General features: G+C 45.3%; 1 protein-coding gene across 11 annotated transcripts in view; it reads right to left on the bottom strand.

The window, feature by feature from the left end:
- LOC125949805 (phosphatidylinositol 4-phosphate 5-kinase type-1 gamma) overlaps nucleotides 1-26,335 on the bottom strand; it is a 43,632-nt gene that overhangs the window by 14,720 nt on the left and 2,577 nt on the right. For 10 of the 11 annotated variants that reach the window (XM_049677166.1, XM_049677165.1, XM_049677164.1 and 7 more), the window contains 8 exons: nucleotides 26,299-26,335; nucleotides 4,572-4,931; nucleotides 4,340-4,482; nucleotides 4,089-4,263; nucleotides 3,668-4,002; nucleotides 1,383-1,475; nucleotides 1,169-1,301; nucleotides 981-1,068 (listed from right to left, as the gene is read on the bottom strand). The exon at nucleotides 26,299-26,335 is cut by the window's right edge and continues 10 nt beyond it. In XM_049677166.1, the coding sequence (XP_049533123.1) occupies nucleotides 981-1,068; nucleotides 1,169-1,301; nucleotides 1,383-1,475; nucleotides 3,668-4,002; nucleotides 4,089-4,263; nucleotides 4,340-4,482; nucleotides 4,572-4,931; nucleotides 26,299-26,335 (1,364 nt within the window). Of the gene's footprint in view, nucleotides 1-980; nucleotides 1,069-1,168; nucleotides 1,302-1,382; nucleotides 1,476-3,667; nucleotides 4,003-4,088; nucleotides 4,264-4,339; nucleotides 4,483-4,571; nucleotides 4,932-13,654; nucleotides 14,084-26,298 lie in introns of those variants that run through there. The other variant, XM_049677168.1, reaches the window with a different exon arrangement.

The raw sequence follows: 26,335 nt of genomic DNA, 5'->3' as shown, positions 1-26,335 counted from the left end.
GAATAATCAAACCAATGTTTAAAAACAAGAAGATATGTTATCTTGCCATCAAATATACGGCATGTCCGTTCTTAGGAATTAAAACAAAAATATCTTGCCATTGCAAATTATTTTCAAACCTTAACCAAAAACATCGCAATTGTGGTGGATAATAATCGACTAAAAAAACTTATCGTTTTATAAGGTTGGTCGTTGTCGCGTATCACAAATTAGTTAGTTGGGATGCTAGTTTACCGTTCCATAGACTGATACAGTAAAACACTGAAAGAGATTTTGCCACAACAAACGGTAACCCACAACCACAACACAACCTAAAACCTTTAAACAATAAATGAGCGCATTGTTGAACAACACAAAAATCAGTTTTGTTACTTTAGGGCACAATGAGGGAACGTGAGACATATTGACACGAATAACTGGATACAACATTTTTGACAAAAAAGATCATATCTATACACAAATCTGGAAAGATGAGCAGTTTAGTCAATTTTATTTACTTGAATGACCAGTGAATGTTTTGGATTTGACGTTCCTTTCGAAAATTGTTGAATTTTAGGTAACTCTTCTATGATGTCACTATAGTACAGCTACATCATTTTAAAACCATTATGTTCACTCGTTCATCCTCGTATGGAAAATTAATGCTAAGCACTCAGGAAATTGGATTAGAAATAGTATCAAATGCGAATGGTGATTACGTTGGCTGCATCGTGAAGGAAAATGTTTAGTATTACTGTTTTTGAAATTACCAATTATGCCACAACAACCGTCTAAAAGATGAATATTAGCGTATTATGTATGCGAACGACAGATGTACTGCTGTTCCGGCAAGATAGACTAAAACTTAGCACCAACATTATTGTAGTCAAAAACAATGTTCTCTTTTACATTGAACATCTGTCTTATTGATTAGCTTTAGTTAGGTGTCCATCACAGATGGAACGCCACCTTCACCAGAACAATTGAAAAATGAAACTTACGGGAAGGAATCTTCTTGAAAACTGTTTTGGCCATAAAGTCCTGAAAGCGCTGTGCATAGAAAGAAGGTCGATGCACCGAAACAGTATCCTGTAGAACGAAGAATATAGTAAAATTAATTAATTGGCACAAACACACTTCAGAATTTAAAAGAAAATGAATTGATTCTTCATTGTATAGCAATACTTACACCATCATGAATAATACTTTTCCACGTGTGTTCCAGCTTTTTCCTTAATCTGTAGGACTGCAAAATATCTATGATACCAATAAACAGCAAAAGCCGCTCGCCTTTTTCGCTACGTGCAGGTATGCCACCGGGACTAAAGAAAGGAAAGAGCCAAAGGTGCGAAAAATGTTTAATGAGTGCTCAATTCAGAACGAACGACATTTTTCCCACTTACGGAACATCATCCTCTTCGTCGATTGGTTCACTTTCGGCCTGAATACTTTCCATTGCTGTCGAATGCGCAACAAGCCTTTGCCGGTTGATAGACCTATTGAAATGTAGACAAAAGAAAATGGTAAATGAAAGAGGCGCATTACACAATATTCAATAATACACAAGATAGACGCAAGGCTTGCATTTGAAGCTCTAAATAGTCTGCAACTCAGCCGTCTGGTTAGTACAGTTTTTGAGGCTATCATCAATGTAATGTTTCAATTACTAATCAAATCAATCACTTTATCAAATATTTTTACTTCAATATGCACCTTGAAAATAATTTATCTTTTCACGAAGGAAAGATAAACATCATTATTCTTCTCCACGCCCACGCTGCACGAAAAGCTTTGTTATCATGATAATTTGGTTTACCCGATGACCCCATTTCTTGGCAACGTATTTATTTTTGCCGAACGGGAGAGCTATTTCCTTCATTTAGCTTTTGCATTTCTTTCCTATCATATTTTCATATTTCCAAACGAAAATGTCAACCCTACAACATTAAACTTTGCACCAATCGAAAAGGGGACATTCTGTAGACTAGCGGGATTACGTAGCGATTAGAAACGAAACTCAACATCGTCGATGTAATATCAGCTTTAAAACTTTTTTCATGTAACCAGCTGAAACCATACCTAAGCAGCAACTTTCCATAGGTCGTGTGACTGTACCGATCAAAAAATCCGTTATCGTCAGGGATGGAGAGACAGAGTGAGAAAGAGTTAGGAAAAGAATAATACAACAATGAACAAGGAAGACGGTTAAGGTTGAGAAAAAAATCTTTTTCTTCTATAAACCATAACTCATCACCAGTATGTGAACAAACGGTCCTCTCAGAGTAGTAGACACGTGTGCTTTCATCTAACATAGAAGTTGAATTGAAACAGCTAAACATAATCGCTAACAAAATATGGAAGATAAGAGATACGCGTATCATAAATAAAGAATACATTTTTTTCTTCCTTTTAACACTGCATATGATTATGTAACATATGAACAACTGTTTCACAAAATACGTGAGTGAGCTGACAATTAATAACACTTGGCTCAGCTGTTAGGACCAGAAACGAAATGAACGAAACTTATTGTACATCATTCAGAGGATGGGAATAGGCCAGAAAGGTGTCGATGAATACGGATTCGTAGATGTAGGATAAAGGAATTTGTAGGTGTAGGAAAACGGGAAATGGCACAGCAATATTGACGTCCTGAGAAACTAAGACACATCGAGTGCAGTTGTTGGTTGCTGGTGTTATTGTTGGTGAGTGTAATATACATTGAGAAACGACATCGTTATATCTCTTTACGTTCTTCGAATGGTCTGCAGTTAGTATTTCTCGAGAGATCTCTGAAGTGGCTGCAATTTCTGTTGATTCTGTTAACTCAAAACGCATAATTTGAGTGCCATAACTAAAACACGTGTAAATAATTATGAGTCTTCCACAGTCAAGTTCGAAAAGGCGCTGTACTTGACAACCTTATTGAAGCTAGCAATTTAAGAATGATTCATCCTGAAAAGTAATTCAACGGTATTCGATCTCATCAAACGACATACCGTTTGAGGCATTCGTAAGATTCGCAGGTCGCACGCGCCGTTGTCTATTGTTATGAGCTGAATGTTTTGTAGTTGTTTTCACGTGTAGGTGCATATTTGCTACTAATATGAACATTAAATACAAAAACTTATCTCATTTAAACCAGCTACAAAACCATCTTAAGCCGGCTACATAGAGATATGCGTCTATCGTCCATTTTCAATTATACAAAGCAAAAACAATACGGAAAGGCTTCCATTATGATAAATCACACATTATGAATTATGAACACATGATAAATATACAATTTCTTTGAATTATTATTGTGCACACCAAACCTATTTTAACATGCTCTATTGAGTATGCTTAACAAAAGCCAGTTTCGCTATTCGAAAGTAGTATGGCATGTTATGCCCTTCTTTGGATGTATAATAGACAAACGAATACAACAAATAATACACATTTTAAAAAACACAGCTCGCAATACAAACAATAAAGATGAATGTTAAATGTTTGTTTGCACAGCCGGAACCGAAAAAACATTCATAAAAGCACTAACTGCAGTGCTAATTAACGTCAATAAGCCACATCCCAGCAATTATGACATTCCGAAGCGCTTGGACCGATATTTGACCGTGTTTTAGGTCGCATGCAAAGGTCATTTATGCTATACTGGCAATCTTGTAGCGTAATCTGGTTCACATCTTACCTGCTCCGGTTTAGTGCAGTGGAACGCTGTTCTTCACGCTCCTGTACCATGTACTGGTCCGCTTCCGGTGCGTCCTCGTAATCCGATTCGCCCTCAGACCTCGCCTTGGCTGCAGCTTCTTGCTTTTCTTTCACCGCCAGGTCGAGATTGTGAATGCCCATTAGCAACGAATAGTCCATGATTTTGAACGACTCCAGCACCCGGCAGTCGCGCTGGATGGTCTTAATGAGTGCACTGTAGGTTTCCGCCTCCAGGAACAAACCATTCGGATGCTGCTCCATGAAGTCAAGATCCTTGTAGGTGGGCGACGATTTCGATCGTTCCGCTTTGTTTGCCTGTATTATGGAAGCAAAAAACAACAGAAGAGCAAGGGTTCAGTTATTTGAACAATCATTACGCCAACTTCACGCGCGTTTCAAACCTTTCGTTTGTAGGTCGAGCCCTTGAGATCGTACTTCAGGTGCATCTTAACGTAGGAGGGAAGTAAGTTGTTCATGGCGACTAACCGCACGTTTTTACTATTGCACTGGTAGCAGTAGAGACCGAAAAATTTCGGTAGCAGCGTGCGGGGATTCTGATTCAGGTTCATATAGTACCTGAAGAAGATTGAAGCGGATTGATTTAATAAGAAGCCAAAAAGGAAACTGGGTTGCGGTCAAGAACGTCGCTTACCCGGGAAGCAGCTTCTGTAGGAACTCGCCCTCTTTGTGCTGCACAGTTTTAATGATGAACTCATCGTCATCGGTCAGGTAGAAGATAGAACCGGATGCACCTGGATTCGAAAGCTCTCTTAGTGGTGCTGAACACATGGACATCTGCAATAGTAAAAGAGAAACAACGGATATGAATGCAATCGGTATGAATAAATTAAGCTATAGATCATGTTCATTATCTTTATTCTTACCATGAAATCATCAGGTTGAATGCCGAACAGGTCACGAAAATACCGAAACGCAATTGGAGCGTAAATTTTGAACTTAAACTCACTATAATGATGTGCGGGTGTCATACTGGAGCCTTCTGGCGGAAAAGATATCGTTTCCAGCTCCCAAAAGTCCATCATTAGCAAATCACGTCGTGGTTTCGATGCCAGGCTGCCGACCGTATGCTGGATGCCGAGCTGTATCGAACCCATAATCGTGGTGGTTTGAATCTTTTTGTACGTAATCTCGCCACCCTCACCGACTCGCCTGTGACCGATCTTGCGTTCCTTGTCCGACTTTGGCCGATGTGGCCGCGTCGCCAGCGATTGTTCCACGGACATCTGCGGAAGAAGTAACAATAGGACATAATGTTAAGTCGCGGAAATAGAACTAATTGTCTTAAAGCTAACTTTATTGTTTGATTTCATAAATTGCCCACAAGGTCGTCGTTACTGAGTAAAATATTGAACAGTGGAAAATCCTGATGCGGCCGAGCATATCAATAACGCTACTCTACCACAATTGAGCGGTTTTACGTCCCTGGCCAACTGTTATCTCGTACATTTCCACGAAAGTAGCAGGTCTGTGATGAAACGAAAATAATATTTGTTTGGCTCAAATCATTGTCTTAGAAGTAGAAATAATGTATAATAAGCAAGAAATGGACAAGGACAAAAGATAAAAAAATAATTCCAGTCAATGTCAGGGGGTGTGCAAGTACGAATACAAAGCGATAAACCAGTAATAACCGCTTTATCTCCCTAATCGCAGTTGAACTACGAAACATAAATTTCATTGAACGCCGGTAAGAGAGCGTTCACCAAAGGTTTTTTTTTTACTGAAAATAGCTTTTCACCCAACAGGGATATGAAAAGTGACATGGAAGCTTGGGGTTTTCCTTTTTTATTGCATTCCAGCGAAAGAGAGAGAAAGAGAGAGAGAGAGAGAGAGAGAGAGAGAGAGAGAGAGAGAGAGAGAGAGAGAGAGAGAGAAAATTGTCACGATAATGATAAAAACTTATTTGTCGTCGGCTAACAGGTGAATATTAATTTGCGCTGAGCATTGCAGGACTGGGTGTTGATGCTGTCGGAAGACACGAACAGGGTGGTACTTCTGTAAGCAAAAACAATTAACTAGCCTAACAAGTTATTCACCTTTCAGATGGATAAATTCATTCTTCCGCAGATGACTTTTTATTTGCCTCTCGGTTTTCTCATAAATTAATTTCACATCATGACAGGATGGAAATTGAAAAAAGAAATTTGTGTTTTTGATTCAGCAAATTGAAAAAAGAAATTTGTGTTTTTGATTCAGTATTGCTAATTGATAGACTCATTATGTTATATTAATTATTTGAAGAACCCTTCAAGTTTAACTCTTCTTAAGATATTTATAGACGAAAATGGCTAGAAATGAAACATCGGTCTAAATATATGTGCAACGGAACAGACCATAATTTACAAACATAATCTGCTTTTGCTGCTCATATACAGGTGACTCAATTGGTAAATGTAAATGCAAACCAGGGGAACAATTTGTGCGCCAGATTGTTCGCTGATTGCCCCATATCTGTAACAGATCGAAAAGCTTTAACTTAAATGGGAATGGGAATTCCATTGTTTCCTTTGTATGTTTAGCAAAATGTTTTGAAAAATAAATGTTGTTCCAATGTATTAGGTTCTATTTCTACGAAGGGTAGATGACTATCGATATTTCTCCCACATTTCCTCCTGCGTATGAGGAATATACATGTAGTTCTATAAACGATAACTGACCAAGAAACGTACGAAACGATCGGTTAGTTTCTTTTATCGAAATGTAGATTAGGCTAATTAAGTCCTAGTTACGGTAGCAACCTCGGCCGTCATGTTCCAGAGTGGCGGCAAACAATGCGTGTGCATTATGAATAGGTAATTTATGCTGCAGGGCGGTGGCCGTCTAGCATCTTGCGAAAATTGGTCTCCAACTATCTTTAGCATTCACACCATAGACCAATCACCACTGGTATGAAGGGAATGGCTGGCATTGCTGCAGTAAATTTCCTACATCAGCAGCATCAGCCGCGCTGTTGAATAATGCAAAACTACCGCACCGGACGCGGTTTAGCTGCTACTACAATGAATGAATACCCGACTGCGAGACGCTCGGTGGGACGCTTTGAACACGATTGCTTTCGTTCAAACTAAATAATGTGTTTTTTTTAGTTGAAATTGGTGTATTCAGCTTCATGCGTCATTCCAATCATTATAAAACATTCCTATCTATTGACAATTGGTGAAGACCACTTGGTGAAGAGAAAACCTGTTCGAGAAACGAAAACAGTCACATAGATTGAAATGCGCTAAAATAGATATTGAACAATTTCAATCTCTTATTTTACATTTCGTACAATCAAACGACTGTGGAAAATGTGTTTGGTGCATTTGGGAGGATAATGTTTGCTCCAAATTGAAGTCATCGTATCTCCTATACGGTCCAGGGTTCAGAGTATGACTGTCTAAATGGATTCCAACAGCAGCTGACCGTAAATGGTGATTGGTGCCAATGCAGGATCACTTCCGATACAGCCCACCAGCTGTCTGTCTATCGTTCCCGTTAGTCCCATCATCCGACCACCGTTTGCGAGATACGATTGAAAATTGCATTTTACTTATTCATCAGCATGAACAGCCCATTGAAAGCCGATAAATAAACGTCTCTTGCCATCTCTCAACACATTTCGCACGAGCTACAGCGGCATAGCGGCGGAAACATTGAAAACAATCAACCTGAGCGGCTCGAGAACGAAAAGAGAGAACGAACCTGCCGCCGCCCAGCTACAGAAACAATCAAACACTCTTGTTGCTTGTTCTTGAGCAGCAACAGCAGCAGCAAGAACCTCCGAAGCGAACACCCGTGCCGTGAATCTCAGACATTTTGCGACTTTCCGATACTGCTTCCGTTTATTTTATCGATGGTTAAAGCAGGGGAAACGGTTGAACGGATTGGCAAGCCATTTCACTGGCACATCCTTGGACCGGTGGGTGGTCCCACCGCGTCCCCATGTAGATCCCCATGAGTTGATAAGACACGTATCCTCTGTCTCTCTTTCTCGGGGTGCACCGCGGATACAGAGGAGGAAAGCTGGTAAACAAAAACGAAGCGCCTCTATTGCGTAATTTTATGTCGTACCAATCAACCCCCGGGCAACATAACCACTACCGGCTGCTGGCCCCGTACCATCGAGCCTATCGAGCGTCGTCGTTGGCGGCGGCGGCGGCGGCGGCAGCCGAAGTGAATAATCGATTCAACAATCAACCGGCATCAGGTGGATCAACAGGAGGAGCGCGCGTCTTGTCCGCCCATGACACCGACACGCGAACGGTACCGACACGTGGAGGGCCCAAGGCTCGCCCTCACCAACCACCACCTTTACCGCACCATTCGTCCAGCCACATTGGCGCGTTGATCAATTTAGCATAACTTGTGCTACACCAGAACACACTCACACACACACACACACACATACAGTGTCGGCATCTAGAGCATATCTCTCCGGGTCTGTTGCTGCCTCTGTTCTGGATTGTGATGCCCACACCGGTACTCGTTGGAATAAACGAATTGCTCACCGAGCTCATAAGGGCGATTTCTTTCGACCCGAAAAGCGGACTTACGATCAACAAGTGGATAACGCGCGCGCACGCCTGGGATGTAGCACCATCATTTCACCGGCCAATGGCTCGCAGGTGCCCAGCCAGCATGGTATGCATGTGGCACACACACGTGTATCCCAGGCGCGGTCAAAGGAGATGAATTTCTAATTCGGAGCATACCGGCAGAGGGCAGAGTACACCATTCAATACACTCAATCATGGGGGACAGCACCCGTTTTGCGACAGCATAGAGTCATACGACAACCGTGTTGTTGTATGCACGACAGAATTAATAATTCGCCATCACCGTAAGGCAAAAGGTCGTCTTCCGGGTGACACGCTGTTGGAAATGTGGTAGAAAATCTAATTAGTTTAAAGTACGAATGAGCACTGGTTGGAGCACGCGAGTTTAAACTGTTGCAATATTCCCATTAGAGAGGCTTCAGCAAACTCCGGTCACGCCTGACCATCGGATAACGATGCAAACTAGTGGCGCAAGCACATGCCAACCCACACACACACACACGATGGTTCCTGTGATTGTCCTGGAGGATCAATATTGACGATGAAGGATTCCAGTTACTGCTGTTGCCGGTGCTGCCGCCTGATGCAGAAGGACCCTTGAGGCAAGGCAAGGCAAGGCAAGCCAATATTAGATTATACCCCCACCCTTCACCGCTCGTGTGTCATCGAGGCACATTATTGAGCGTTTCCTTTCTTATCGATTCTAACTACCTTCTTAGTGCCGTTAAAGTGTTCCGGTGGGTTTTTGAAGGGTCTAATAGGCGAAGCAAGGGATCAGGGGGACTAAAAATAGAGTTTTAATCAATTGCGCCCTCGCTCTTCTCCATCGTTCACTCCTCCTACAGGAACAACGAGAAGGAAAAGCACGATTCGGTAGCTGGCATCATAAAAAAGGGAAGAAACCTTTTGCGACAAAAATGATACAGGAAGACGAGAGATTTTGTAACCACAGTTCATCCAAACTCGTCAAAGCGTCTTAAACATCTCTCTCTAAGCAGCGTCGTTCCCAGGGTTGTTGTGATTTTATTTATGGTTCCACCTACAATCGCAAAATAAATCCGACGTTGTCCCTTCTACGCATCGGTGAGGTGAGCGTTTGTGTGTATGTGTTTGGGGTGCCTACTCCTGTTCGGACACGGGAATTCGGGTGGGCGTTGGACAGCTGGCTCAAATTGGTCGACGCCCACCGCCGTAAAGAATCTTATCGCTCCCGGGGGCCAGTGATCGTTGCACTGGAATCGATTTTGATAACAGCAACCGAGGACACCTAGCGCTAACACGCGCAGCATTTGGCTGGCGATTCGTGGTACCCAGGAATTGGTGGAAGGTCGCCGAGAAGAAAGAATAAAATGAACAAAAAAAAAAAATAGGGAAAAACCAAATCATGACCAGCTTCGGAGTGAATGTTAAGGTGTTTCGCATTCGCGCAAGATGATAAACGAGGGTTCGGGGCAGCGGGAAACATCGGTAACCGCCGGTCTAATCGTGACGGAATAGCCCCGCAAGCGAAACCTTCTGCACGTGGAACTTCGCTTCACGATCCTCCCCATTTCCTCGCTCTTCTGACGCGATGTGTCAACACGCAGACGGTAGTGAAACCGTTGCTAACACGATGGTTGTTGGTGATAAGAGAGAAGCCACACAGCATGCCGCATATTTCCGCCATTTAGTCACCAAGATAAAGGGCCTGCGGCGTTGGTGACGTCCGTCGTTAATGGCCGGAAATGTGCCGGTAACATGGTGGTTGAGATGGCGCTTTGGGTTGTTGCGGTTTACGCTCGGTAAACGCACACACAAGCTCAATAAACCAACTTTTGGGAAGAGTTCGTGGGAGAAAAATGTCGATTTTAAAGCGCGCCAGATACTGTTCGGCTGAGTACTCGCGTAGACGACGACCGTCGTAAAAGTCTAGCTTGTTTTCTAAGACAGTCTCGCCGGAATTAGCCATCTTAAATCATCAGCTGTAAACCTAACGTGACCGAAGAGTGACGATTGATGTTTAATGCGCCCTTGAAAGGGTGCGGAGTGCGATTTTCACACTCCCGCTGGATTCAACGACCAAACGAGAGCAAAACACAAGCACGCAAACAAACATAAACCGTCATAAATTGCCGCCCTTCACAGCTGGTAACCGCGATGCGATGAAGCTGCTGATTTCGTGCGCTGGCGTAGCAGCGGTACATAAACCAGGAGGATTTATTGGCGCTTTTAGTGAGAGCTGTAGTGTGATTGTTGGTAGTCGTTTCGCTGTCAACATCATGTTTAATATGCGGTGTCCCTCCCTGTGAAGGTATTGTTTTGATTTGTGTTTGTAGTACAGCCTATGCCGGGAGTGTTTGTTTTGAGGTCAAGATTGCAAGATAAGATTCATCAATCCCGGATTATGTTTATGCGTGCGTACTCGAGACTATGAATTCTGTGGTCATTGAAACAACAAGACTAACACAAAAATAAACATTCTTATATAACAGATACGATGGTTGTCCTTGAGAATTCACTTAGTTTTAGCAAATCTGCAAATACCCATACTCTATCGCTAAAGTGCCTCCAGTTTTGCTGAGCAGCACGAGACAGTTCAGGCGGGTCGGCATGTGGCGACAGTAAGTCCTGAGGTCGTGTGTCACGTCATGCCTAAGATTCCGAAGTCCATGCCCGTGACGGAAGCCCTGAAGGAGTGAGGTTGTGACTGCAGCATAAAAAACAACGCAGGCAGGCCGTCGGCGAAAAAGAGACAAACAGTCGATGGCTACATTCGATCACAACATTCCAGTCACGTTTCACCGGACGATTACGCTGGGATGCCTCAACAAGGAGTGCGCGGGTATGACGCAACATCAGGGGCTACATAGGGCGCCCATGACCAACCGAAAACCAGGCCACACCGAAGCCACACCATCGCCAATCTTGCGCCAAGTGCTAAACGCGTACTGATCGGTGTAGTATATCCATACATACGCGAGGAGGACTCATCCCGTCACGGATGATGCAAATTTCCGATCGGTCACTGCTGACTCGCGTGTCGCGGAAAACAAATGTCCATAACAGGTACACTCGTCGACTGAGGGGCTAAGCGGTGTGATATGTTGCTCATTCGGTTCACGATTTATTTTGCACACATTTTTGGGTAAATACTGACCCACGCTGGAATCACGATGTATGCATTCGCAAAGCGTTGCAAAGGCGGCGCTGTTGAGCACCACATTTGTGAAGTTTTTGTAATTGAAGTGCCCTTCACGAGTCCCACTGCTGTAAGGAGGGAGGGGATCCTAGATTTGTTGTGCTTTTTTGAGATGTTTGGTTATATTTTGAAACGAGACTTTGGTTCTCGTATTCAAAGTATATTGTGGATTGCGTGATTGCATATAGCTGCTTGTAGGTTGCACTGTCTGGTGGGTTCCATTATAAGAGAACTGCCCCCACAAAACGATGGAATGTTAATCATACAATCGTTTTGAAATGACTGGCACTGATCGCAACGCTATGGAACTTGGATGGAAATATTCTAATTTGTCAGAGTACACAGTAGTATCGGCGGCCCACTATCATGCCACAAGCACGCGAGAGATCAACGCAAATTACTTCGACGCTGCGGCCAGATGGTGTGAGATACGAAAATGAATCATCTGCTACTTGGAACGGTACACAATCGCGGCCTAGCAACCTGTCTGTCATCTCAGCGGCAGCAGCAGCAGCAGCAGCAGCAGCGAAGAGAGCAAAACCTTCCTTTCCATCCGCTGGCCAAACCATCATCATCCCCCCATCACAATCAAACCACACAGATTGTTGCGATGATTGGATTGGATCGGGTTTGCATGACCATTTCGCGGGAACGCGTTATTCATCACGCGCCTGCAACCACCGGCCGCAAACTGTCTCACAGAGCGTTGTTGAGTCAGACGATTTGCCTGTCAAAAGCTCAACGGCGCTGGTAACGGTATTGTTGGATTTGCTTCCTGACTTTACGTTGCGTTCCTATCAGGCGATTATCAATGTGATGTGCCAGGTTTATCAGGTACGTCTAATGTTATCTAGATAAGATCGATACCACGATTCCGCGAGTAGGATTTACAATCCAACGGAGATAAGCAAGCATTCATTCACCTTGAACCGGGATCAATCAGGCATTTGTGCTCGTCTTTTTTTATTGCTCATTCAAACATTTGTTTTAGAATCACTTGTACGCCGAGCTTTATGAGGGAACTCTTTCCTTTCTGGAACAGTGGTAAAAGTATGTGCCATTACGTAACACTCCACAGGGTACAGCACTGGACGTAATACCATTGTGCCTGCCAAGAAGACATCCACCAATGTTACACCGTCATCCACCATCGACCGGGAAGGGTTTGAACGGGAACACTGAATTGGTGCCATAACATCTGCCATAAACCGGGAAAGACAAGTCATATCCGGGCCACCGACCGACCAGTGCCGCTCTTGTCTCATGTAACGCGCGTAGTGCTTGTCAACGCCACTTAAAAATGAATGCTTAGAATGAAATTAAACCGCCAACACTTTGGCGAATGGTTTGTTGCTTCACGCGATCTAAAAACCGAACCAACTTCCCAGCTTAGCTACGGAGAGGTTGTGATATGGCAATGATAAGAATTCCAGCTACCGTAAAATGCTAAAAGGAATTGGCCAATGCCACGACAAAAACACATCCTCGCACCGCGCCACTCTCTCACATCGGCCTGAGTCATGAAGCCTAGGCAAGCTGACCATGGCCGGAGCTGATGATGACTACCTTGAGGCAAAGTGACAGTCAAGTCAGAGTCGTCGGCATAATAGTAGTCGGCCTGCGTTCTGCTACTGCTGCACGACTCGTTGTCCAAACGTGTGTATATGTGTCTGTTTTGCTGTATAAACCGTGCCAAGGTATGATGTCGTTTACTTGCTAGTGCTGCTGACATTGCGAGTATGTCACCTTCCATCGGTTAGCCACGGTCTTCCTCGCATCATACATGCCGACGCAGCGCCGCCACTGCCGTCGCCCCTCACCGGCCATGGTCACATAGCTGCTGCTTAGGACCATACAATCATTGAGCAAAACAGCCTCTGCCTGCCCCGCATACACACACTCGGCAAAAGAGCCAAGGAGTATGTGTCTACGTCGTTCCTTTGCGAAACACTTATCTTTTGCATACTCCGGGCCGTAGTCGGCACCGGTGAAACAAGGCTAAAACTGGGGGAAGTAAATCTCACGGCGGATGTCACACCATGCCAAACCATAGAAATGCCTTGTTTTTTGTGTTTTGCTGACGGACAACCTGTCGACGTTCGCATCTCGTTCGCGCTCGGTTTTACGGACGCAGTTGGTTCCAAAATGATACGCTTTTTTGGATTCTCTAAAGCACGATTCATTTTACTTTAAAGCAGTAATGCGCAGTACTGCAAAGAATACTACTTACAAATCCTAGCGAGGACAACATCTCGCTTGCCCAATACATCTTGATTCTCGACTACTTGTGCTGGATGTCAGGTTGGCACCGTGTTACGCCTGCATGTAGCGGACAGCAACAGCAATCAAATAAGATACTTTTAAGCACTGGAACCTCTCAAAGCGGTCTTAACATCATTGTGTTCAAACAACGCTGAACTTGTTGGAACCGGATAAAGAGAGCAAACCAACTTGATCGAAAACTCTAGAAGGATGCACGAAATGACCAGGAAACGCACGTTAAAACCGGCAATCCGGCTGAATGGTGAGCAACTACTGCAACCGGATGATTATCTCGCTACTGTCAAGATCACTACCACAGTCAGCCCCCGGCCGGGACCGGGAGAATATACACATGAACCAACCAAAAAATAAATTTACCTCGAGTGGTGCGCCGAACGTCATCATATCGTCGTCATTAAGTGTTGATTCGAGACACCTCACTAGCGATAACGAGTGCGATACGGTGGTCTCCCGGTTGCCCTGGTCGTCTTAAAAGCTTGTTTACCATAGCTTGGCAATCGCCACAGGTAGTGTTAATTTGGGTGTGAATGATTGGGGTAAATGTTGCAAATATAGAACTCGGTAACGCAGAATTGATCAGGTTTTCAATAAAAACTCTACACTGTCAGTTCTTGAACTCGCAAAAGATATTTACAATGCGTGGAACGCAGCGAAATACCATCAGAAATTCAGTTGTCATTATTGGAAATTGCGGACCACTGCTGAGATGAAGCGAGTCAGCCCTTTATGGCGGCCGTGCGGCAAGGCGTTGGTCCCAAGCCTATGAAATACGCTACGTCAGCTGTCGTCCCCAAACCGAACCATAGATTTCAAAGAACGGCGAACATTATGCTCGCCCGTGTTGGAATACGAATACGAATATGTTCCCTACCCATCGTCATCGAGAGCGGAGACGGTCGACCACAAAAGGGAGTCTGTCATATGGATACATCGTTCAGTTGATCCACTCGTACAGGGAGAGGGGTAGGGTAGAGGGGTTTTGGGCACACAATGGAATTTCCATTTTTGTCCTATGCTGCACGAATGGGCATGGGGAGCTTGTGGACATTGGGGACTAAAAATACAGATGTCCGAGTCTGTCCATCCCACAGCGACGGGGGTCAGTCAGTGTGTCCTCTCTTCGCCGCCTCTCGAATCATTCCGGTCTATTTAGTGCACATTCGCTCGAATACCCGCGGTGCTGGGTGTGCATCTGGCAGAGACGAGATTGAAAAGTGGAGCATCTCGTACATCTTCACCCCGGTAGCAGCCGTTAGGAGGAATTTGAAAATAGGTTGCACGAAACACGGACGAAACACCATTCGCTTCAACATGCGAATTAGATGACATGATCTCGCTAGCAAATAGCTGGTTCATGCAATTTAATTTATGCTTCATTGAGATGCCTTTATAAACATTAAAGTATTTACTAGCTCGTGTTTTGCTGGCAAACATGTAAATGTAGTAACATGAAGGTTAACTTCAGATCCATGATCGATTAAATTTCTGTTAAAGTATCATGCAGTATACACGTTGCTGCTCTCGAAGGCAATCTTATAGTTTCATGCACCATAATATGCTAACCGGGCGGAGACCGTTCCGTCATCGTTTTTTGGACCAAGCCCAAACCAAACCCCCGAAACGTGCCGTTTATCGACCGGAAGGAGATGAAACCTTCGTTAAAACACGCGCCAAAAACACACCACATCCGCATGATGGATGGGTCCCGCACGACCTGCATCTTACGCACGATTATGTGTTTCATTCAAAGCGTCGTTTTGCTGTCAGCATCCCATACCATTTCGCATCGCAGCATCTTCATTGCCATTCAAAAACCCACCAACCGGCTTCATTGATGGCAGCGCCTGTCTGCGCTGTCTGCCATGCCCGACCGCTGAAACTAATGATAACCGCCACCGCGAAAGTCTTTAACCGACGGGCTCGCCAGTTTTCTTCCCGCTCCCCCAACTGCGATAAATCTCCGACCGGCCACCTACCTTCCACGTTGGAATATTTTCAACCAAATTTCCATAAATACCGTTTGATTGAAATCTAGCTATCTTTCTCCCTCTCTTTATTTAAGTATTCCATTTTGCTCCATGATCATCCAAACCAAGCCTCTGGGATTCCCCCATTGGGTCGATTTGTGCTGGTTCTGGAACGATGGCGAAGAGAATGCAAAGCATCTTGGTCGCGATGTTTTCAATGAACGAAACAGCATATCATTCTGTCTAAAAAGATCATCAGCAACAGCCGCCGCCGTCGTCGTCTTGTCTTGTTGGCGAGGCGACATTAGCGCGGCAGGACATTAAACATCGCACGGCATTATTTGCCCAAGATTGAGGCAGTTGTGTGAGTCCCTTGCTATCTCTCTCTCTCACTCTCCCTTTTCAATGTCATGGTACGGCGCCAATGTTTGCGATTGGACCGAGTGACAGTAGCAGTTTTGTGGCTGGCAGGATCACAAGGTTGAGGGAGATGAAGATGATGCGTAAGGGGCGATCAGAGTAATGACTTTTCCGGCAACCGCACGCTTTCGGGTACTGCTACTTGCGCACAGGCCTGAGCTGAGCTGGAGTTTGGGATCCGGTTTGATGTCATGTGCACACAACAACTCCTGCTACCTCCTTCACACTCGAAGCCGATCCCAAGCGATCCTTTTTCCGGCATCACCCAGGATGTGACGGGGAATGCCGGGTCTCAGCACACTAAAGAAGATGGGTTTTTTGTGGGGCAGGTTAAAGGTACGTGTGCTCTTGTCCCAAAACATTCATTGCCGAAAAGACATTCCATCTTTCCAGCTTTCTCTTCGCTTGCCGTCGTCTGTGGTGAGGTACGGTGAGCCCGACTCCTACCAAGACACATGGCGCCTAACTCGTACGTCGGAACGATAATTCATAATTTCATTTCTGCACAATCATTGCCATCCGACGGAGGCCGTTTCGTCGGTAAATCAGGACGGACGCCAGTAGCATGGATGGATAAATCTGGCCCGATGAATTGATGATGGTAAGGTATGCGCTTCTCTCATACGACAGAACAAAAGAATGCTTCCCCTTCCAACGGACAGTGAAGCTAAATGTAGATCCGGAAAAACCACTGCTGCACGGTTATCACAGCTAAAACGATAAATTTCCACGGATTAATGGGCTGCTGGGGTGCTGATGATTTGATTTCATCAAAACCTGCCTTTTACCATATCAATCCCTGATCCGATCGAAGCTAAACTTTAAAGACAAAAAAGATGAAATTTCGTTTCGCCATCCGGTTGGATGCTAATATTTATATCACACTCGACCAATAGGTTTTTCGCTTTTACATTAATTTGACCCATTTCGGACACGTGCGTAGATAACCATCCAAACAAACAAGCATGAATCACGGAATCACGGGTTTCCCTAGCCCGTTTCGGGGATTCCAACCGCGCTGTCAACGCCGTGGCCACTCACTGTTGGATTATTCATCGTCTACTGGGTTGGCACCGGTGTTCTCCAGCGTCGCCGTCGCATAACACATTCACCATACCCAACTGCGACGGTGCCTCACTCAATGACAATGATCGTATGCCCGAAAGTCATCGTCATCAGCAGTGACGAGTGACAAATTCCAAAGAATGGAGCATTATGCAGCGAAGCATCGATGACCGCCGTTTCAGAAACAATAGGATTAAGGAAACACTTTGTGCTTGCCGCTTGAGAGTGTTTGCATGTGTGGAGCGCGGCCAAAACAAAGTACCGCACCGCAGTATCGTCCATGTTCTCTTTCACTGCGGGCGCCGCGTACAACATTGTGTCACCAACGGCATCATGATAAACCATGCTCATTTTCTTCTCAATTTATTTGCGTTAGCCAGTTCCGGGAACAATAATCGAACGATGGTACGATACTACACTGGATGGACAGCAGCCTACTAGCAGGCTGCGTGTACTCAAAAATAGTCACACCCATGGGGGAATGGCAAACACTATACCCTACATGCGCCACGCACATGGAGCCCGGGGTTCAGCGGTTCGGCAGATTGTATCACTTGGCCGGCAATAAATTATGCAAACCTCTACGCCAACTCTCGGTGGTCGTAAGGGCGCGCGTGTGGCCTGTACCACTGTACCGCTGTATTACGAGCGCGAGACACCAGGTGTGTCATTGCTTGCACCCATTAACGCACACTTCACCCAGTCGGCTGTGTGCCGGCCCCTAACAGCTAATTGTGGCCAAAAGGTCACCAACCAAGGGGAGTGCCAAAGCGCTCGGTTATCGTTATCGGGAAGGAGGGCGAATAGTGCTGTACACGGTATGGTAATGCGTGTTGGAATAACGGACTCCCAGCCCAGGTATTTGATAAGCATGGACGAAAAAATGGATGTAAATTTAACGATATCAAACAGTCGGCGCGCTGCTTCCAAAATCCTAAAAAGGGGGGAATACTTGAACACAAGACGAAATGGGGCTGTACTCCTAAGATTCATCATTTATCTAGGATTGCATAATAAATGTTAGCCTCAAACATGGTTACGGCACCGGTCGGTACAGTGGCTGGGCAAATCTGCTCCCGGGCTCCTAAACCAACAGACTCACGTGGCGTATTGCACACGCACACGCGAAGATGTTAAGTAAATTCTCTAATACAATTAATTATGGCATCTACTTTAAAGTTTGTTGCCATAATTTTATCGCCGACACGGGTACGCGCACAGTGACGTATGCTTCACTCCACCACGGGGAGTGTCTCTAGCCATTCCACGGCAGCAGCTAGCAGCCAGCAACCATAACGAAGCCTCATAAGACATTGACTTCAAAGTGTCTTGAGGATGATGGAAAGACGAAAAAGATAGAACTCTATAGCACCAACGGCCAATGGTTGAAGGCAAACTTCCAACGGAATCACGGAACGGAACAGAATCTGCTAATCCAGCCAGAACCGTGGGCGCACCGTTACGTACCCCCTCTTCTACTACTACTTCTTCGGCGTATCTAGCGCGGTAAGCTTTCGCCTTAAGGCGGCGTTGAGAAGGTGGCGCGTCTTGTGTTATTTTTGGAGTTGCGCAAATTTGCAATGCTTCGTTGCTTCACCTTGGAATCGGGTGGGGGGCTAACGTACGTAAAATTATCTCATAATGCGCCGCCACACCATACCCCCACAAAAGCGTCAGCCCACAGCAGGCACCTTCTTGGCTCTACCAACCTCGCACTTTTTGCTTATCAGCTTCCAATCGTAGTGCTACTACGATGGATAGCAACCATAGCGAACCTTCTTTGGAATGAAAGACCTTTCGCTGGAGCAGGAAGCGGACCTTGGAAAGCATTCACCGTTGCGATCAGTCGTTGGTTACCTTCGCTAATTAGATCGGCCAAATGTCGAGCGCATTTGTAAAATCTCACAAATGTTTGGTTTATTCTGTTCCGATGGATTCTTCAAAGTACAAGCGAGCTCACCCCATCGATCATCAGTGCGAGAACCGATGAAACGTGATCCATCGGTAAGCTGATATTATATAAGTTGTAACACTATCTACATGAAACAATGTGATCAAACACGTCGATTCGATCGGACGTCATTCGATCGCAAGAGGATGGTACAGAAAAAGGTTGCCCTCAAATGCCAGCTTCTCAGGGGGCGAGAGATGATCAACAGTCGCCTCGCTAAACCGCTCCTCATCAAACGTCCATACGGCTGCTACCTCTCCTTTCCGGGCTAGAGGTCGGTCAGAGCTTAGATAAGAGCACCATAGTGGGTCAACAAGTGCTTTAAACTGCCCGCCATCACCAAGCCATCCGTGTGCCGCGAGTTTGCCCACGTGCCGGGTGATGTGAGTAAATTGGACTACCACACACAGACACTCATACGATGATAAGTGAGGCGTGCCAACACACATCGAAAGGGTTTATTCGCATTCGCTAAGGACTGTTCCGGAATCTATTACATAACTGTACAACCATCATTTCAGCGTGTACGTGTACACATACGCACATACGGACTGGCTCGTCATTGTGACGTGTGTTTGTGTGTGTGTGTGTGTCAATGATAACCTATTGATTATGATCACATAGCCCCAAGCATAGTACCATCCGATGGGAGTGGAGGGGCTCAACTTGCGCCGCACTTCAATCGGGATCCGAACCATCATCTCATGTGCAAACCAAATCTTCGAAACCGTCGCAACATCTCAGCTGACGTGGAGACGTACCCAGATTACGACAGCATCTCGAAGCATGCGTTGACCAGCAATCGCCAGTGGCTCAAAGGCAAATCTATACCGTACGCTACTGTGGCGACATGCTGTGCTTGATATGACCGCACTAGGGTGACTGTTCGTTGGGTGGTGGCCAAATAATAATGCTGCAAAAGTCAGCGCACGCGACGTTGTGTGTGTTTATCTTGCTCCGGGAGCGAATATTCCAGAATTTCATGGATAGGATTCTTATCGCGGCCCAATGGGGTGCTGCTGTCAATGGTTTTCCAGCAAACGCAAGCGATGATTGAATGCCCCTTTCCCATGCAAACACCCGACAGCTCATGGGACGCAATAGCAAACGCATATGGTGGGTGGGTGAGTTCGCGAACACGAAGGAGTGATACCCGCATTCCAGGCGCGATAACACACATGATGGTTGTGCAGCGCGCCTCTGCTCCGGAGGCCGATAGCAGAGTCGTTGTTTTGCTGAGCCGTTTCGCTCCCAAACACTACATGTCCCGAGTGCGGATGAACCTTATCGAAGAGCCAGAGCGGAAAGCAAAGAGGATCATGCGCTTGATAGCGATTCTTATTGGCGTTCGGATGCCTGACGCCTGACCAGCGGGTCACTAGAGATGGTAGAATTGCATAAAAGAATCCATGCTGGATCTCTGCTTCAGCCGCAATTCCTACGAGATAGAACAGTTACTAGTAGCTTGTCCACACAAGCTTATTTTCCCATGGGCGTAGTTGCTGCAAAAAATATCTCGCATACATGGCAACCATCAAGCAGGTAGTGCACTAAGTTATATCATTTATTTATTTTTTTTGTTATTTTATTCTTCACATCGTTATTCCCATATAAATGCCGTGGCTTTAATGTGTTTTTGCATTCACAGTGGCACGTGAAGTACCGGTGGAGTTTGGAGTGTGCGTGTGAGAAACGCATTTTACTTGGAGACTTTTATTTGTTTCTTTCGCATTGCATGCCAGTGTTTGGCTGATGGCCAACATACACTGCAGACGCTTTATGGGACAATTAGAGATCTGATGCCGCAGCACGAATTTGGTTGTTTTTTCTCGTTTTTCGTGAAACAGACAGTCATATCATGCAGAAACCGGCAGATTTATTACACTGTACTGTGCGAACTCAGCTGTCCCGCATTACGATGGCTTAAAAGTGTGTTAAAAAAATGTTAATGTGGCACTACCTCAAGGAAACATCGGCTCCAAATGGTTCACTAGAGGCAAATCGAGAGACTTTGGGATCCTTCTCAGTAGATTCTCTATTCTAGGACCGAAAACCTTAAAACTCGAAATGCAACTTTTAATTATTAAACAAATAGGTCGCGGTCAATACCGAAGAAAAGGTATGTACCCCAAAAAAAATGTAAAATAATCTACAAACCGGTCAGAATGGGTGCCGCTTTCCAATTCTTGTGTTCCTCTCTTCAAAGCAGACATGTCCGAAACATAGCTTAGTTTAAAGAAAAACAAACAGATGCCAGAAAAAAAAACATGTAAAAACTGACATCTTTTACGATCCGCGTGGGTTCAAAAGCTCGTCAAAAGCGACGCAACTAGGCGGCGCAGGAAAAGTTTGAAATGGAAAAAGGACCCAAAATGGTGCATAAAAGATGGATCAAAATTTGCCATTTTTGACGGTAAATAAAACACTCCCTTGTTGGTCTCAGGTATCCACACCACATCGCCTGCCAGCTCCTCGGCTAAACTGGGTCTATGGTGACTGGCGAAGCAGGAAGACTGTGCCGGTATGTCAAACGTTAACATGAGCATAACCGCGTGTCCATCGTTATCATCAAATTTGGTTGTGAAATTTTGAGGTAGCGACAAAGATGGGTGCGGTTGTTATGCAAGCACCATAAAAGGACATTTTATGATGTTAAGGTACTGTAAAAGTTGTCGCAGATAACTTTATAAACTCACCATTCCCAACGATACACCGTAACCAGTACCGAACATTTCGCTTTGAAAGGGCATACTAAAGATCAATTGCTAGGTAGAATACAGAGAATAAGCTTAAAACATTAAAACAGAGTTAAAAGGAATGTAAAAGCAGGATTTCTCTTTGCTCCAAGTCCAGGGGCCGGGAGCTGTGTAAGGCGATGATTCGATGGAAAATCTAGCGAGTATTAGCATCATTAATGACAGGAGCCGCAGTTAGTGCCGAGCGCCACGAACTCATAAAGTTTTTGCCATTTCGGTCAAGCACCGCCCGAGTGGTAATCTCTAAAATATCGTCAGGAATTCCATGGTTAGCTACCATAAGGCCAAAGAACCAGGGGGGCACAACACAAGCGATTCCGCTGGTGAAGAAGAAGCGAAGGCAATTAGCTTCATTAGAACCGCAATTCGAATGGCGGTCTTTCAACGCGGAGAACTTAAATTAATTGAAACAAGCTAACGTGGCGCAAGTCAGCGAAGTGGAAACAAGTCCCCGGTCGGGAACTGTCGTGAGTTGCTAAATATTCCTTCATGATATCGTTGTTGAGTAAGTGATCTAAAGCGTTTTGGACCATTTTGACAGTGTTGAGAAGGTGTCTAATAGCCTAGGAACAGGTTACACAAACCAAATACTTTAGCATCGTCGGAATGTTGACGCAACATTGACATTCTTTTTCTAGTGCGTTGTAAATACTTCAGCTATTTTCTGGTGCTCAATAATTGGTAGGAATTATTTAATTTCATCAAAAATGGGTAAGAATCTATAAGACTATATTTAATTGGTGACAGTTGAGCTGACACAAAGAACATTTTCCAACTTCTAAGTCCATGCATTTCATGGCCAGTTCTAAAATAAGCAGCTGAAAGATAGACCCATTTATAACTCCCACCCAAGCGCGATATCGTTGGAATGTCGTTCTGGGTTGATACCGATGGCAGTGGTTGAATGGTTGCTCTGTGTCTAAGACTCAACGTAGGAAACGTGATCGGCAGCTATCAGCATGCATGGAGCAGGGCCACATAAGAGAGCATGGTATGCTAAACAATTTTGCAATGAGCAGGGAAATTGATAGGTTGATTCAAAAATGAACTGAAAATAGATTGTACATTTTGCCGAACAAAAATATCATTTTGATGTAGATAAATCATTTCAATTGGGAGCGATTTATACATAATAATTTATAATCTATTAAATTTCATTTAAAAACTAAATATTATATTGAGTTCAGCAAAACTCAATTTGCCGCATAAGCTGGGTTTTTTTTTTGTTATGCAACGACCACGGCAAGTCGAATCGAAACCCAGCCAGCGCAAGAGCTTATCTTAAGTTGCTTAATTGTTTTCTAATTGGAACGATTCACATTACGTAAACGAACGCCGCTCGCTCTGCGCCTTTAGTCTCCCGTACATGCCCAGCACCGTTTCAGGGGATCTCATGCAGCATTCCGAGGACAAAACCGTGGAGCGTTGTTTATTGCTAACACGCGCGTCCCCCCTCGGGAGACTCATTATGGCCCACTGGTGTGAAGAAAATGAACGAGAAAAAACCCACCAAAAACAAAGACCATCATTTGCATGGATCGGGGTACCACGCGGAGTGTGGCAGAGATCTCAGATCACCAGGCGCCGGTGCAGTGCGGTAGCTAGTGCAACCCTTTAAATGGTTTCTTTGTGTCGGATGCCGTACAAAAGATTACTGCACCGGAACGATCCGGTTCAGCGAAGGTGACGATCATATTTTCCCATTGCACACGCCCATAGCTCGCAGTGTCAGGCATGATCAAAGGTCAGCCAGCCAGACAAACAGCCATCCAGCCAGCCAACCCGCCGACAAGTCCGCCATGTAATGGTGTCTTGCGGAAGAGTGCCAGCCAGGGGAACCGAAACAGCTCCAACGATCAGCAGCCACTCGCAACATTTGTCGATGATGCTCACGACAAACGAAACATTTGCTCTAATCAACCAGACTGTTGACGCGGAGGAGGAGAACGAGCGCAGAGATAGAGACAGGGACGCCCCATCTTCCGCGCGGCCCCCAAAAAGACAAGCGAGTGTCTCTTACGTTTATTTAGGCAGCACAATAATTGAAACACCCTTCTAGACGATTCCAGTCAGCGTCAGCGAATTACGAGTGGCCATTTGTAGCTGAAACGATGTCACCCTCGGAACCACTTTGGAGAGATAATTGATTAAGCAATCGCCCCTTATAAAGGGGTGCGAAAAATATGCCGCAAAAGAGGCAGTGTTTGCGACAAGGAGTGGAAACGAGTGTTTTTATGAGATGAGATCAAAAAATGTTTAAAACAAGATGCCACTTTTGGACAACCGCTTGTACGAGGGAGTTTGACTATTTAGCCTTGATGCTTTTAACTTAGAGCCTGTAGGCTATACAGTGTACCGATCCAAACGCTAAATCGTCTCAATAGTTCTTAGCACAACCATTCGGCGGACCTACGCCAACCGCATTCCAACATTCCTTCACCGGCACAATCGATGACCTCCAGCGTAATCGCGGCTACCGTTGGTTGCAATGCGAGGGAAGGAACTGCCAACAAAAAGAGACCGACCCGTCACCGGGGCGCCTTGAGAATTGGCAAAGCATAGAGCCGAGTAGAAGCGAGCTGGTAACGACTGCAGTGCCACCACGTGGTCACCGACTACGTCATCTCGTCGCTTAATCCACGCAGTAATCACAGTATCCTATAGCAAACAGCAGCCTTCCGCTGGTAAGCAGAAGGGAAATACGCAACGAACGCTTCTCCAATTTGGGCGAAAGCTTATCCCAAAAAAGTATGTTAAATATGTCGTAAACGATTGAGCGTGCTCACCCCAGCCCGTGGGGGGAATGATGATAGCGGACCCTTACTCCCTCGAGAGCGCGAGCGAGAGAGACAGAGACAGAGACTGAAACAGGTCAACGTACTGTGCCGTTGTCTATGACCTTGTCTCTTGTCTCTAAGGAACCGCGGGGAACCATTTAGCGATATAAGCAAGCAGCAGTTTGAACCCAGCATGCATGGGACCAGAGGGTAGGGGGTCACACCTTGCCTTTGTGTGGTTGGAAATAGCTTGTTAAACTAGAGGGCCATTTAAATGGTAATGCGATAGCTTCTTTTCCTTAAATTATTGTGATGGCAAGCATATGTGGTTATGTGCCAGCGTTCAGTTTAACATTGGCGTAACGACGCCGACAGCCGTGGTCACATGTAAACCCGAGAAATATGCATCGTTTCAGCGCTGGCAGCACCACCTCGTGCTCCAATGATGTAAAATTGTGGCAAAGACGTGGTACAACGTATCGTAAGCTAATTGAACTTTACAATATTTTCGCCACGCGATGCGACTCATCACACAGCGCATGAAATGCCAATTTTAAGGACGTCCTTACTTGCATTCCCCGTTCAAATCGAAGCACAAACACCGGATACGCGCCCGAAGCAGTATCTTCACGGTCAAATCCCGTTCCGTATGCCATCGGAAGCAGTATTCACTTCATCTGCAGTCAATAAATTAGCGGCCGATGGCCAACAGTGGCCATTTGTTGGATGAACGGTAAGAAATTCCCAGAAGCAATACTTAACGTGGAAGGTACGAATGGATGCAACAAGAAATGCCACCACCATTGCTATATTATGCATCCTTGCACGTTGCCCCAGAGCGTTTCCAGGGTCCAGAGAATCATAAACAATCCCGCCGGTGCCTCAACGTGCGGACATTAATCGGAATGACCTCTATCGGAGCGCGTACACCACCGTGCCTGGTGGGTACGTGTTTTACACGCTCGGCGCGAAATGTTAAATCACCAAATCCATATGTCACCACTCGGGGTTGCTGGAAAGGATTTCGCCCCAGCAATGCCCCAGCTAGCCAGCCCTGATTCAGCTCGGGCCCATCGTGCGTAGGCAGACCCCGATGAAACTGAAAGTGATCCGGAAGACGAAAAAATGTGGGTCAGACGATCGATACGGTTGAGCGGCGTGATGGTAGTATGGTGTTGAAGGTAACCTTTCACACACTATGATCTTGTACCGATCCGGAAGGTGGCAGGATTGAAATTGGTACGCTTTGTTCCTATTAACCAGCGGGCCAGCCCGGGCTACAAAACCGTTCGCCATCTGACAAGAAAGGACTTGTTTTGTACGGGAGTGTTCGCCTTACTAGAGGGGAAAGAACAACGAATGTTCACCTCCACGCTCCCCCGTTAGCGGCATTAATCATTCGGGACCCAAGGATATCCGAGATTTGCATAAACGGGTGAGCAAAACAAAGTAACAGATTGGAAACGATTGGAATAGCTCACCGGGTCTATTACCAGTGTGTGGCGTGTAGGAGGTAGGGATCCCAATGTATCAATGCTTGCGCTACCTAGATTAATACCACCGGACATCCAGGATACATTTATTTCATTGTTTTCCGCCGGGTGACGGGGGAGAAGGTGATGTTAGAATTGTAATCCCGCGGTCTGTTAACTTACCCCGTCAGCCATAATAAATTTTCCGGGAGCATCTTTG

This window comes from Anopheles darlingi, chromosome 2 (assembly GCF_943734745.1).
Source record: "Anopheles darlingi chromosome 2, idAnoDarlMG_H_01, whole genome shotgun sequence".
Lineage (NCBI taxonomy): Eukaryota > Metazoa > Arthropoda > Insecta > Diptera > Culicidae > Anopheles > Anopheles darlingi.
The sequence above is the reverse complement of the archived record's forward strand: the minus strand, read 5'-3'. Positions and strand labels throughout refer to the sequence as shown.